Source organism: Lissotriton vulgaris, unplaced genomic scaffold (genome assembly GCF_964263255.1).
Source record: "Lissotriton vulgaris unplaced genomic scaffold, aLisVul1.2 SCAFFOLD_610, whole genome shotgun sequence".
NCBI classification, from domain to species: Eukaryota; Metazoa; Chordata; class Amphibia; order Caudata; family Salamandridae; genus Lissotriton; species Lissotriton vulgaris.
The window spans coordinates 271,748-287,263 of NW_028244781.1; the positions used below are offsets into that span (position 1 = coordinate 271,748).

Genomic DNA, 15,516 nt, shown 5'->3' on the forward strand with positions numbered 1-15,516 from the left:
TTTTTTTCGGCGACGAGAAAAGAAGTGGTAAAAGCTGGTGAGAAGGCAGCGGCGATGATTTCACTGGCCACGAAGGCGTCGACGAGCGTTTCTGTATCTTCATCGTCGACGGCAGCGTCGACGACGGCAGCGTCAACGACGGCAGCGTCAACGAGGACGATAACGACGGCCGGAGCATCGACGAGGACAGCGTCGACGGTAACTACAAAGTCGACGGTGGCGTTGACGACGATAACTTGGTCGGCGACGGGTATCTCGTCGACGGGCTCGTCGACGACGGAAAAGACACCAGAGAAAAGATTGGTACTCTGGAAAAAGCCTAAAACACCAGAGGTTACATCGCCAAGCAAAGTGTCTCCATTGGTTCCATTTCACCTGCTGGAAGAGGAAGATTCGGAGGAAGGGGATGATGAGGATCCTTATGGTTTTGCGAGTAGCCCTTCCCAATTACAGGTCAAGTACCAGGAGGTCGATTCTGAGAAAGAATATGGAGGTTTTCAAGAGCATCCCCAAGAACAGCACCAATATCACCAACAGCAGCGTGAGGATATCACAAGTGTACCATCCTCTTTGTTGAAAGACCGCCAGGGTATGTTGGAGGATTATAGAAGAAGATATCCAACGGCTCCAGCCACTCAGGAGGTGCCAGAGGCTACTCCGCGTCCACGGTCTGTACCAGGGACGCCAGTGCGTAGGAGAGAAATTTTGCCAGAGCCAACTGCTAGGTCTCCACCACCAACTTCACAACACGATACCACGGATGATGACCACGAGGATGGAGAGATTGCGGAACCAAGTGCAGAGTGGAATGACTATCTCATCCCCTCACCTTCAACTCCTACGCCAAATAATTTAATGGAAAGAGCCACTAAGAGGTTTGCACTCACCATGACTGAGGATAAAGCGGAATGCTTTTTATACGACTTCAAGGATTCGTATCCCAAATCTGTGCGATCCTTGCCTATCGTGAGTCATATCTGGGAGGAAGGATTGAAGGTCATGGAGACGCCAGCTACGGTGACACCGGTTCTAGCCAGACTAGACAAAAAGTATAAGGTGCCTATAGATGCACCAGCTTGTCTTTTGGGTCATGCCAAGCCGGATTCTGTAATTACTCAGGCGGCACAGCAGAAGTCCAGAAACCCATCTGCTCCAGTCACGACACCTCCAGACAGAGAGGGCAGAAGACTGGATAATACAGGAAAACGTTTTTCCTTAATGTCCGCGCTGCTGGTTAAAGCCACTAATGCCCTCGCTATCTTGGGAAGGTACGACAGGTAAATGTGGTGTGACCTGTCTCAATACATTAACCAGGTGCCGGAGAAGCAAGAGGCCAGGAAGATTCTCCTAGAAGGGGAAAAGAGTTTGGCTGAAGTCATAGACTGCGCTATGGATATAGCGACAACGGCATTTAGATCTTTGGGAGGAGCAGCAGTCCTGCGCAGGCAAGGATGGCTATGAGCAACGGCTTTTAGGCCGGAAGTTCAAAACAAGATTCTAGATCTCCCATTCAATGGAGAAGTTCTATTTGGGAGGCATATTGATGATACTCTGCAGAGTATCAAGAAGGATACCGATACTGCAAAGGCTTTGGGAACACTGCAGTACAGAAAAACACCTTTTCGCGGCTCCAGAGGAAGAGGGCAGTCCTCGTATAGAGGAGGATATCAACAAGGGAGATATTCCTCTTATTCTGCCTCATCGCAGCCCTACCATCAACAGTACAATCAGCGTTAATCAGGAGGATATACTAAATCAGCTCCAAGAGGAAGGGGTGGCCGTCAGGGGAAGGACAACACCCGACCGCAATGACAACCTCCATCTTCCGGCTATGTCAACATTCCAGAGGTCACGTGCTCCCCTGGGTGGAAAGATTTCTCACCATCTTCAACATTGGCGGAAAATAACAACGGACCAATGGGTCCTCAAAATTGTTCAATTCGGTCACACCCTAGAATTTCTTCAAGCGCTCCCTTGTACGCCACGAGGCATCAGAGAGCCAACCATCTGCATCAACTCCAACAGGAGATTCGGACAATGCTCGGAAAGCGAGCAATAGAACCGGTACCGAATGCCCAAGAAAACAAGGCGTTTTACTCCCGTTTTTTTCTTGTCAAGAAAAACAAGCTCCAATGGCGTCCCATTCTGGATCTCAGATCCTTAAACACCTATCTCAAAAAGCAATCTTTCAGGATGGTGTCTCTACAGGACATCCTTCTGTTATTGAACCCAGGAGATCATATGACTACATTAGACCTACAAGACGCTTATTTCCACGTGCCGATCCTTCCTGCACACAGACAGTACCTTCGGTTCTTAGTAGCCGGAAGACATTACCAATTCAGGGTACTGCCATTTGCTTAAAGTCAGCGCCGAGAGTGTTCACAAAATGCCTGGCCCCATTGGCGGCTGTGTTAAGGAAGCAAAAACATCTAATATTTCCTTACCTCGACGACTGGTTAGTCAAAGCGCCATCGAAAGCACAAGCCACAGTGTCAACACAGGCCTGCATAGATCTGTTCGCCAAACTGGGTTTGACTCTTCACGAAGGAAAGTCAAACCTCCAACCAGCAAGGGTGATCACATTTCTGGGGGCAATACTAGACACGGACTGCAACAAGGCGTTTTCCTCCGAAGAAAGGCAACTGAGGATTGTGTCCCTCTTCCAAGACTTTGTAAAAAGAAAGTCTCTTTCAGTCCGCAGGTACAAATCCTTGCTGGGCATGATGTCATCTTGCATTCCCCTTGTACCTCACTGCAGATTAAGGATGCGCCCATGGCAGGAACAGATCGATCTTCATTGGCATCAGGTGGAGGAATCCTTCAACGACACAATACGAGTGACACCAGTGATAGTGCAGGCAGCGGTATGGTGGACGCAGAAAGAAAATGTATCTCAGGGTCTGACTTTTCTTTCAAGAGCGGCTCCATTAGTTGTGACGACAGATGCGTCCCTAGAAGGATGGGAAGCTTTCCTTCAGGACCTTCAGGTCAGCGGTCGTTGGAAGATACACGAGCAGCGATTACACATAAATCTGCTGGAACTCAGGGCGATCCGCTTAGCATTGCAAGTCTTCCTACCACGAGTACGAAGTTCGCCAGTGTTGGTAAGAACAGACAACACTACGGCGATGCACTATTTAAACAAGCAGGGGGGAACAAGATCTCTCTCCCTATCTCAGGAGGCCCAGGAGATATGGGAATGGGCTCTTCGACAAGGAATATCATTGTCAGCTGAACACCTCTTGAGAGATCAAAACGTCAAGGCGGATACGCTCATCAGGCTCAATCGTCCTGCCACGAATGGGAGCTGGACCAGGGGACCCTGGACAGCATCTTTCAAAGGTGGGAAACACCAATAGTGGACCTCTTCGCCACAAGAGAGAACAGGAAATGCCGGTGCTTCGCAAGCTGGCTTCCCCAGAAGGGATCTTGGGGGAATGCGTTTTCCATGGCATGGTCCGGCGTGTTTGGCTATGGTTTTCCTCCAATTCCTCTTCTCCCCTGCGTACTGGTGAAGATCAAGAAAGAGCCGTGCAGGTTGATCCTAATAGCCCCATGGTGGCCCAGACAACACTGCTTCACGGAACTCCTGCTGCTGTCAGTGAACCGTCCAGTTTGGCTGCGACCAATTCCATCGCTTCTGACAATGTCCAGAGGTCAGGTGCTCCATTCGGACCCGAAATCCTTGCGATTAGCAGCCTTTCTCCTGAGCACTGTGAGTTTAGTCATCTAAACATCTCACACAAATGTAGGAGTATCCTGTCCAAAGCTAGAGCAGACAGTACCAACAAAACCTACAGGATGAAATCGAAGAGGTTTTGTCTGTGGTGTAAGAGGCATAACACTCACCCTCTTACTGCTGCACCTCATCAGATTATACCTTACATTCTGTTGTTGGCAAAGTCAGGATTGGCACACGCTTCCATCAAGGTGCATTTGGCTGCTTTATCCCGCTACAGGAGGTCTTCATCGGGCCAGTCCTTATGGTCATCAAGGATCATCAAACAGTTTATGAAGGGATCATTCAGGGTCTTTCCTCCAGTAAAGCCTCCACCACCACTATGGAATCTCAATATAGTAATGTCACAATTGATGAAACCACCGTTTGAGCCGATACACAGAGCGGACCATAAGTTCTTGTCCTGGAAAGTGGCTCTTCTCATTGTACTAACTTCAGCGAGAAGAGTAGGTGAACTGCAAGCGCTCACTTTTCAGGAGCCTTTCTTACAGTTTCAGGAAGATAGAATGATTCTTAGGACTAATCCAAAATTAATTCCTAAGGTGCCAACTGATTTTCATCTGAATGAGCCGTTGGTGTTAAAACGTTTCTTTCCTCATCCGTCAACAGCGGCGGAAAGAGTGTTGCACTCACTAGACGTTCAAAGATGAAGTTCTACTTGAAAGAAACTAAGAGCTTTCGCAAATCTTCTCAGCTCTTCGTCGCTTTCAGCGCACCCAGGAAAGGTTTACCTTTTTTCAAAAAGGGGAATTGCCAGATGGATTTCCAGTGCAATTGTCTACTGTCATCAAGCTACTGGAAAACCTCTAAATGTACGAGTTCGTGCTCATTCCACGAGGGCAGCGGCCACATCCACTGCACTATTTGGAGGAGTGCCAATCCAGGATATCTGCAGAGCAGCGACTTGGGCATCTACGCACACCTTCACCAGGCACTACTGCTTGGAGGCAGCCGCAGAGTCGGATGCGGCGGTGGGAGAGGCGGTACTGCAGAATATCATCCAGTAACGGTGAGCCTTCTTTCCATCCCTCCATCCGTAATTTATTTTGTTTTACAAAGTCACATTTTATATGTTATGCTTGATTTTCAAGTTGTATTACATGATTATGAAATGTATCGCAGAAATGTGCTTTGTAATATCACTGCTCGCTATTCTGATTCAGGCATGTGAATCTATGAAAGTTCCAATACTGGAGTAAGAAAACAAGTTACTTACCTGTAACTTTAGTTCTCCAGTATTGGAAGCTTTCATAGATTCACATGAACCCACCCTCCTCCCCTGAGAGGCTCACCTTGCATTTAGCACCACAAATGTTCTTGATGCACAAGTGTGCGAAAATCTGAGGGGCAGAATGTTCTATCAGGAGGGTTCTAGACGGTGAGGAGCTCTGATTGGTTAAGGGAAAAGTTTGGGCCTTTTTTACATAACAAAGGCTATGGGTTGCAAAAGGGAAATGGGCCTAGGCCTCTTTTCAGTTTGCTATACTAATAAGCATTGCTTTTTTATATACCGGAGACTCCCGTCTCGACGACGGGGAATGATTCAGGCATGTGAATCTATGAAAGCTTCCAATACTGGAGAACTAAAGTTACAGGTAAGTTACTTGTTTTCTTCCCGAGGGCGGAGGGCCACCAGCTGTTGTCCCAGACAGAGGTACAGGGTCCCAGTATGAGGACCTCGGTCTTCTCTGAGTTGAGATTCACTGAGTTGAGTTTATGAGCAAAACTTCAGGCCACAGCACTTATTCTTTTACAAATTAGGCACATACTGTAGGCAGCCCATTCGATCTGCAACGCTGCAGCATTCCACCTTCTTTCAAGAGAATGGTACTCTAGATGGTCTGAATAAATGCTGTTAGCATAATCAATATTCTATTCTCCCCTAATACAAGACTCAATTGTGTCTTGTTTGAAAAGATTTTTAAAAACTACCAGATAAGTTGTCATGCATAAACCTGATTTATGAAAGCAAATATCTATATATCAAGAGACTGCTCAACATCAGTCAAAAACCCTAGATGCCTTGGCAGAGAACCTTGGGACACATCTGGGCTTAAAGCATGAGGCCAGATATCCTTAGGCCAAGCTGCAAGTCCCCACCAAAAATCCCTCATCAGTTTTTGATGCATTCAGTTTTATCTTATTTCTAGCTATACAGTCAAGAAGGGTCAGGAGAGAGGTGAGAAAATGCTCTCTTGATACTGCTGAGGCAGGATGGCGCTTGAGCAGGAGTTGGATGTTGTCAGTGTTGTTACAGAAACAAATACCAGACAAGCAAATCAAGCGCATCCAGAGGAGAAGATGCACATTAAGAAAAGCTTGAGACCTAAAGAGGGCAGAAGGAACTAATTGGTTCCAGAAACAGAGAAAGGAAGGCATCCTCTTTCTTGAGAGCCATGTGACTGTCTGTCCACGGGGTTAGACCAACAACATTAGGATCAACTTTCTGACGCTTCTGACATCATCCTCCCTTCTCAAATCATCAAGAACAGAAACAATACCTGATCCCAGTGAACAAAAGCCGGCATATGGTGGACTAATGATCTTGACAGGCTCAATGCGTGTTCTGCAGGACTCTAGCTGGATATGGTAAACTTTTAGACAAGCCGTTTGGTTGACATGTTTGTTGGATCAGCCTGGGGTTCCTCCAAGAACTTTCTTAAACGAAGATGCAACACTGTTGACTGCAGAGTGAAGTGGATACATTCTCTAAGGGTTGTAAGAATTTTGTGGATGTTGTTATCATCCTACAAGAATATCCTGTCCAGAATATCGACTATCAAATAAAATCAAGGTAAGTACACATAGGTAAGTATGGATGTAATATTCTTGACTCCTTTCTACATACCTTGAAAGTACAAAGTGTTGAGGTACATATAGGACGAGTTAGGTTCACAATACCTATACAATGACAATATTATAGTTTTCAATAGTCCAGATATGATATTTTTGTGGGACAATATTGCATCCACAATGTTCTGGTATCACACCTCTCTTGTAAGAGATGCTATCAAAGGTGCAGAGTACAAAGTGTGATCCTATAAGTGAGGCAGAAGTTGCAGGTGTATCGTGTATACATTATATCTTTCACAGCAGCATCAAACTGCCTTCTGGACACTGTGGCAAAATATCAGATAGTGAAGAACGGTGCTGTAGTAGATATTAAACTAGACTCAAGGCACAGTGTATGGAGTATGTCTCAGTTTTCAGTTGATATCTGAGTAGTTTTACCCTAAAATCCATAAAGAACAAGTTGAGAAAAGAGTGACAAAGTGGTAAACCCTGGCATTTTTTGGCAAGGAAAAACTAGTGATTCAATCACTGAAGAATAGATTTTTGAATTATGAATTAAATTGTTATATCGTCTGAAGAATCACATATATCACTCATTCTTGGTATCAGAGTGTAAGGTTGTCTCCAGATTCTTTACAAAACATAATGTTATATGTATCTCTCATTATACTAGGAGTATACCATTTGTTGCCAATTAATTTTTTTAGGGGGTGGAAGTTGTCAAGTGCATTCACGAAACAGTTTCTTAAATAGAAACAAGTCTATACAAAAAACTGACAACCCTTTTCGTCATTTTGCCTCGCCGGTCCGAGAATTGCAATTCTGCAATGATCACCAAGTTTCTTTTACTTGCTTCAATATAATCAAAGCCTTCATCAGTGTTCTTGTTAACAGAGCGGGGAGTTACTAGGGCACATTCCAGGATTGAAGTTTAGTAGGTGCTGGGGCAGGAATAGGTGGCAATGGGGCCATACACAGTAGCACAGGTCTTGAGCAAGTTGGGAAATTAATGTAATTGTGAGTCAGCTTACCCCAGAAAAATTCTGTGATGGCTCGGGAGTATATCCCTAAGCACAGAGGTTCTGTGGCTGTACTGATCTCAGTTCTAGGACAGTAGGTAGGTTGACGTAGCCAATCCTAGCACGGATAGACTTGCGATTGGTTCGATCTATCGCCTTTCCAGCACGTGTGCTGCTTGCATCCGGAGTGTGGAACTGATCTTGCAATGGTGGGTCCTCAGCCCTGGGAACTGGGAAAATCATTATGAAGATGCTAATGTAGGACTCCAACTATAATGTGCACATCGCTCAGCTTTTGTCAAAGTTTAGGAATACATTGTAGAAATCAGCACGAGCAGTTACCAGTAAGAATGTGATAAAGGTTAACACCAAATTAAAACAAACTAATATAAAACGAAGTCAAAGCATTTGGAAATCAGTGAGAATAAATTCTAGGCACCGTGAACTTAAACCCCGTAAACCGTGACTTTCAATGCAACAGCCCTGCAACCATCAAGGTATCTCAGGAATGTGCATCGGTGACAACCTTGTGTCAGGGTAGCTGTGCCTCCGGCAAGCCTCATATAAGGCATGAGTGCTCCAGCATCAGCGAGTCTCACTGCTGTGTGTTCGAAAGAGGTCATAAGGTTTTGTTGGGATGCATCATGGAGAAAGTTCAGGACCCCTTTTCACAAGCCAACACTTACCTTTGTCCATTGAGATATATTCCCTCACTATCAGGATTCAACCCCTTATGTGATTGTTGTTCTATGCAATGACTGTTCCAAAACATTTAAGTGGCATCAACATGCAGTTGTAATATTATCCCCGGAAAGGTCAGGCCATATTGACTCAGACTCAGCTGCGAGAAGACATTTGACTATCTCATGACATACCATCCATCTACCTACATCGACGTAACACAAAATCATGGTTTCCCTGTAGAATGTGATGAGGGGTCCCCGGGTCTGAGACATCTTAGAGATATTCATTGCCATTTGTTTGATAGAGGGGCCCCTTGAAGGGTTGGGGGCCCTTTGGAGGGTTGTGGACCCCCTTGCTCCACAGGGGATTGCGTTACACCCTTGCTTACAAATGAGGAAGTTCTGACCACATGCCACAAACACTGAAGTAGAATCCTGAAGACACACAGACCTTCCTAGATCAATATCCCTTTACCATGAAAGAAGCTTAAGGCTATCCCGCCACGCAGGGTTAAAGGTCGCTCTAGGGTGGAAAGGACCACAGTTGTACAAAGAGGATTGGACCAGCTTATGCTTCTTATAATGTTCAGAGTGGTTGAATATTGCTCGCTGATGCACTGTTTACAAAAAGCCAGCTTGAACCTCATAAATTAGTCACGACAGATCAACCCGTTGGGAAAGTGGCTTAGAGAGGATTTAAAGACTACAAATCAGCTGGGATATTGGTCAATATGAGGTGCGTGCATCATCTTTCTGATAATTATGAGGACTGGCGGTGGAGGGGAGCAAGATGTAGGGTGAGGCACAGAAAGTGCATTTAAAAAAGTATTTATTTATTTTCAGTGCTTTTCATAGCAAGAACACATACCGCATCACCAATGCTGAGTTGAAATCGATCTGCACTTGTATCGCCTCAAAATTGACCACCACTACATCTTCAGGGGGGAAAGGGATGGAGAAAGATCTGCGACTGCGAAGAACGAGAAAAGGGAGGGAGGGTGGAAAGAGAGAGGCAGAGCAGGAAGTGGAAGCAGGGCTGGTTTGAGCATTTTTGTCAGTGCTGCTTCTGATTCCCCGGTTGCCCTGAGGGGGAGACTGAAGGGTGGGCTGAAATAAGAAGAAGGAGCATTGGGTGTGGAGAATGAAGCCCAGATGGTGAGAAGGGGGGAAACAGCAGGAGGACAGAGGGGGTGAAAATATGACAAGTTTGGTGTGTGGGAATAAAGGCAGAGCTGGGGGAAATACAGTCAAAAGTGCCGAGCATGGAGGGGCACGGAGTGTGAGCTGGAGGAGGAAGCAAGGGAAAGAAGGAAAGCAAAGAGGGAGAAGGGGACACAGAGAGATATCAGTCAAAAAGATCTGCAAGCAGTGGCATTATTTAGAGTAGTTTTCTATTAATACCGTGGTGTTTTTATTGTTACCTGAAAGACTTCCCTAATCATAGTGTGCTCCGGAGCTTATCTACATGCTCCTCTCATGGCTGGCATGTTGGGGCGCGGGGTGGTCTGTTACTCAGTTTGCTCATTGACTCATGCACTCACATTTCTCCCTACAGATCGCTTTGTGCCACTTCTTCTTCAATATCTCTGGGATCCTGCTACTGTACCCTCTGCCCTTCACACGCCTGCCCATCCGAATGGCCAAGACCTTGGGCCAGCGAACCGCCAAGTATCGCTGGTTCGCCGTCCTCTACCTTATTATCTGCTTCCTGCTGCTGCCCTCGCTTGTCTTTGGCATCTCGATGGCAGGCTGGCAGGTGATGGTGGGTGTTGGGGCACCATTCATGGGCCTCCTCTTCTTCATCGGGCTGGTAAATTTCCTGCAAAACCACAGCCCAGGCCGCTTGCCCCGGCGCCTTCAGACCTGGGAATTTCTGCCTCTGTGGATGCACTCGCTCCAGCCCATGGACCGCTTGATCACTAGCGCCACCTTGTGCTGCACTGACCACTGCGTCTGCTCTGAGAAGCGTCAGGATGATGATGACGATGATGACTCTATCTTCCACCCAGAGAAATCCCCCCAGACCAAATCCAAGATGGCCTTTGACAACCCTGCCATCACCTATACAGAGGAGCTGCGTCTGCCCCTTCCAATACCCTCCCCTCGTTTGGGCAACATAGGCATGGATAACGCCACCCAGCTGTAAGGAACGATTATGTAATTCTTGTCCCTCTGGTCCTTAAGACAAGCACATGCCAGCTATCCTGGACTCCGTTGGCAAAGATTGTGGACCAGAGAGGACACGCACTTATGCAAAGATCAACTGTTTTAAAACTATATACTGTAGGTTTTTTTGTGCTAAATGATGAGTGGCTCCTCACCCCATGTCATCATGGACTTTTTTCCCAGCCCTGGGCTTTCAACAAAACAAATTATTGCTATCAAATGAGACCATCTGGTTAGTTCAATTAAACCAAAATAGGACCCAGAAGGCATTAGGTCGTCACATGAAAACCCAGGACTGGAAACATTGCCTGCGATGAGAGGGAGTCAGGTGGTCACATATTTCCTGTGTAGGCCACTGTAGTTGTTCCTTGTATAGCATATGATAAGCTCATTTGTGGTGCTTTCCCATGGCAGGCATTCTGCCGCTATCTATGTGTGAAATTCATGTTTTTCTTATATCATGCACGTTCTGTTGCATGTTCCAGGGTTACTCTGCTATAGTGCTTTATTTCACTCCATGGGCACCACAAGGACTGTGTGTGTGTATGTGTGTTCATGTCAGTGTTACTCTGTCCATTTGTTTGGTCATGTTGACTTCTCTCTGTACTGTGTGTGGCCTCCATTGGATGGCACTGTGTTTAGGTGTGTCTGAGAGATAGAGTGTTGGTGTCTCCCTGTGCTGGGTCTGTGCATCGTATATCAGTCTGTTCTGGAAAATTCAGGTTATCCACGGTGCTGTGAGACAGCCGTTTTATGTATCAACCCTGCCTGCAGAGTCTGTTTCCCAAGCTTTCCAGGCTGGACAATTTCAGGCACCCGGCGATCCAACTCTTTCACTAGTCCCACAGAAGACAGGAACCCATGTTTGACACGTGGCTCGAAAGGCATCCCCCAGACACTAAGCATGCTATGGGTGAAGACTGGAACACAGCAAAAACGATATCGCTGCTGATCCCAGGCACAAGCCTGCAAGCGTGCTCTGTTGGCCAGTGATCTAAACCAGAATTATGGGCCATGGCAGAATGTGATGAGCGGCCTCTGAGTCTCCCCTATCTCACAGATATTCATTGATCATGGCCCGATTGGGGCACCCTGAAGGGTTGGGGGCCTCTGAAGGGATGAGGACCCCCTGCGCCGCGCCGCAGGGGCTTGATTTACGACCCTGCTGTCTGCGTGAACTAAAGTCAACAGTGAGTGAGAGATAATTCATCAAGGGAGATTAAAGAGAAACCAGACCAGAGTCCTGTGAGGTAGAACAAGGTTGTTTTCTTTGGAAACCTAAGGAGCGAAACAGGTGCTCAGAGAGTGTGGAAGTCAGCCCACCACCGAGGGTCAAAAGAGTGTCCTCTATGTAGAACTAGATTAAAAAGACGCATCTCTTGACGAAACCAGAGCGGGAGGACTAGCCCAAATGTACCCCTTGTGGAATCTGGGAGGCACCTCCTCTACGAAGGCTATTCTCTTCCCCGGGGTTTCTGCACAGCGACCAAGTTAAAGTGAATTTTTGAAGCCGCTTGCCGAATTCTACAAAGGTGGCAATGCATCAGGTTATGCGACTCCATTGAGGACATGAAGTTAGATTGAGAGTCCACTAAGAGTGGACAGTGTGGAACATTGTAGAAGAATTGTTATGGCCTTTAATGCAGAAACTATGCTACTCTAAGAGGCATCCTTGTCCTTCATCCGTTCTATTCATAGGGGCAGCCGGGGGCTTGCCCAGTCTCCCTTTGCTTTTACCCTGCGGACAGCCTGACATGGACATCAATTCAGCCAAATTCTTGGAGTAGTGGTGGTGACATCATACAGCATTTTGAACTTACATGAAATCAGAAGGTTGATCCTCTTGTCCCATAACAACCTCTGAATGGCCTCATACTTGAGGGGATAGGGGAAGGACAAAGAGTGGAGGCTACAGAGAGCTAACATGTCTAAGATCATTGATATGTTTCTGTATCTAGCTCTGCTTCCTTTGTCCGTTAGCAGCGGGGAGTTCCACCTCCCACCCCCGCCAGCTGCCTCAAAATGGTAGGAAAGGAAAATGAAAATGATAATAAATACATTTTATTATTGTTTTATTTTCCCTTTCCTGTTAAAGTCTGTGGGGGCGGGGCCACGGGGAATGACGGGCTGCAAGAGGACTGTTGGGCACTGTTGTCAGTGCGCATGATGGCAAACTGTCATATGCACTGGAGCTGTCTCAACCTGAGCTGTTTTGCAGGGTTGGAGAGAGGAGGCACAGGCTCCCAGTCTCACTGGGAGCACAGATTCAGAGTGCTCAGGCCAACCCTGACGCTGTTCTCATAACATTAGAGCATTGTCAGGATTGGCCGCAGTGGAGTCTGGAAGCCTGTGCCTGTGAGAAGCAGAGGTATGTTTTAAAAACATGTTGTTCCCCCGATCCTTCCCCCCTGCATCGCCACTCTTCCACAACACCAGACGCTACTGTTATCCAGAGGCCAGAGGTAGTAAGGGCTCTCTGAGCATTATTAAAAGAGCAAGCCAGGTATTACAGCTGGTTTCTATCCTTAGTTTGTAGGAGTGGTCAAGCTCTGGCTCCTCCCCTCAGGGGGCAGACTGTAGTACATTAGGAATGCCGAAACCAAGAGAGGCGGGACTGGGGCTTTTATACGGTCCAGGACATTGACCCATGCAGATGTGAAAACAAAGAGTGTACTGTTCCTAAGTGGGAAGGTAGGTATAGCAGGTCCTAGGCGGAGGGAAGGGCTCCTTTTAGGCGCACGAATCCTCAAACACCCGAGAGGTGTCATGCTTCATCATCGGGCAGCTCCTCGTTGGGCTGGAGCTGCAATGCCCAACAGGCCCCTCGAGGGGGCTCTTTGCCGGAGATCTTCTCTTTTTAGCCAATGTATGTTGCATGGGTGAGTAGTGAAGTGTGGGTACAATGGGTGAAGGACAAGTGTATTAAAAATGACTAAATGGATACAAACATGAAATTAAGTTTTAATACTAGGGTCCCTTTGCCAAGAATAAAAATGTGATTTGAGCGTAGAATAGTTATAATGGTCTATTTTGCTACAAAAAATGCAGATAAAGAGGTCAGCATGTTTCATGCCTGTTACTGTCCTTAGTGGATCATGGCATTTTATCAGGACAAGGATGACCTAATTCTACTCTTCACAGGGATGTGGGAAAGTAGAGAATGTGTGCACCATACACTGGGAATTTTATGCAAAGAATGAAGACATTAAAAGTTTGTCCTGTATACTTTACATAGACATGAGGAACGTCTCTTGGGGGTAGACCAGTAAATATGGTAAGTGGCGACCACAATCGAACCGGACAGAGAGTACGCTGCAGGGTGTATTGTCACTGCGTTCTGATGCTCGGAGCGGCTATCGACTTACATGAGGCCGTGCCGGTGTCGGAGTACATTAGGAATGCTCCGTTGAAGAGCTCTAACTGCTCCCCTCTAGGGAGCTGCCTGGCAGTGTTCAAATACTGCGTCATCCTCTTCTTTCCCTCCTTTTGAGCATGGTGCAATGTTCAGGGACTTTCTCATCTCCTTCTCAATCTGTCATAGGTTATCCTAGGGCAATATTCAGGTGCTTTATAACCCCAGGTCTGACCCTCATTGGTAAGGCTGGGACCGTATTAAGGTATTTTCTAGTTTACTCCCCTCACCATTCTATTGGCTAGACTGGGGCAATATGGAGATGTTTTATTAGCTCAGGTACCCCGATAGTTACACCTGCAAGTATGCACACTCTGTCTGCTTAACTTTGGGGAAGAAAGCCCAGCAGGCAGGTCAGCACACAGGTCAGAAGATTTTGAAGGGCCCAGGTCAAACTTTTCATACTGGACGCCACATCACACAAGCACTTCTTTCTAAGTGTGGAAAATGCACTCCAGGGGAAAAGAAAATATGGCTGCTCCAGTATCTGGTGGCATCTATTGGTATGGCCACGTTAGCTGCCTCATCATTAGTAAACAGGACAGATTACCTTCACAATCTGTATAAACAATTCGCAGCAAAAGGGTGTGCCCTGAAAAGTGTTGGTACTGGGGAACTAATGCTCTTCTCTTCCCCTTTAGTTATTGTTCATGGTTTGCTAATGCTCTTCTCTTCCCCTTTAGTTATTGTTCATGGTTTGCTGTGCTCCCAGTGCTCGGCTGATGTATTGTTAGGAATAGATGGTGACCAAAAACCAAGATACACCTCTGGATCAGGAGCCGTGGACCAAAAGATTCAGAGGAACATGTAGGAGGCATGCTGGCTCGTGTGAGACTCAGACATCAGGGTTTCTAAGTACTAGCATGGCTGTTGTACGGATAAATAAATAAATTATAACTCTACGCAAGGCTCTGAGGAGTGAAGAATCTATGTGCTAGAGCGTATGGGATTTGTTTCCTTCAGAGCAGAATCAGATGGCACCAAGCACAGTGAAACAGGGAGACATCTAGCTATGCCACTGTGTCTGAATTAATGGAGTCAGCCACCTAGATGCAGTTACATGTAAGACCTGTGCCATTAAAAAGGCAGTTAGGGCAAATGCAGCGCCAGTGACATGCCAGGCTCTTTGCTACACCCTTCTTTGCACTGTGATGGTGAACCTGATGGTGCTCCAGTACTCTGTATGATGTCTATCACAAAGAAAAATAAAGAATTGATTACTCATTACTGTGGAACTGTTATTTACAGCCCTTGAAATGTAAACCTGTTGAGAGCTTGCCTAAACAGATCTTAACTGTTTAGTATTTACTGTGAGAGGAGCTGCGCAGTGGCCAGAGCAGCTGACTCTGGAGTGCAGGGCTCCTGGTTTGATCCCCAGCTGAAGCTCGTCTCAGCACCATGTGACTCTGGGCAATAGCTCACTTAACCTCCCAGAAGGCCCCCAGCGCCTTAAAACCTTAAGGGGAGATATGATCGTGCTTTATGAAAATGTATTTTTTTTTTACGTTTACTGTTGTAGACCTATTGTTGATAATACTAATACTTACAGTGGGCTTTGGGCTAACTCATTGCTTACTGATGGTTGGCTTTCGTTTGCTTCCTTTTTAGATTTTGCCTCCACAGTGCTTCGCTGTGCTTGAAAAATTCTATTGGTTTTCATATAAACTCTTTCTTGGCTTCTCATCGGTTCCTGTGTGTGCC

At 46.5% G+C, this 15,516-nt stretch overlaps 1 protein-coding gene across 1 annotated transcript in view; it reads left to right on the forward strand.

Annotated features, from left to right (window-relative positions):
- The window catches only part of LOC147666738 (sodium-dependent phosphate transport protein 2A-like), a 149,882-nt gene extending 134,840 nt beyond the window's left edge, over window positions 1-15,042 (forward strand). The window contains exon 14 of the mRNA XM_086948912.1: window positions 9,793-15,042. Coding sequence (XP_086805038.1) covers window positions 9,793-10,383 — 591 coding nt within the window. The 3' untranslated portion in view covers window positions 10,384-15,042. The remainder of the gene's footprint in view (window positions 1-9,792) is intronic.
- Window positions 15,043-15,516: the final 474 nt, after the last annotated feature.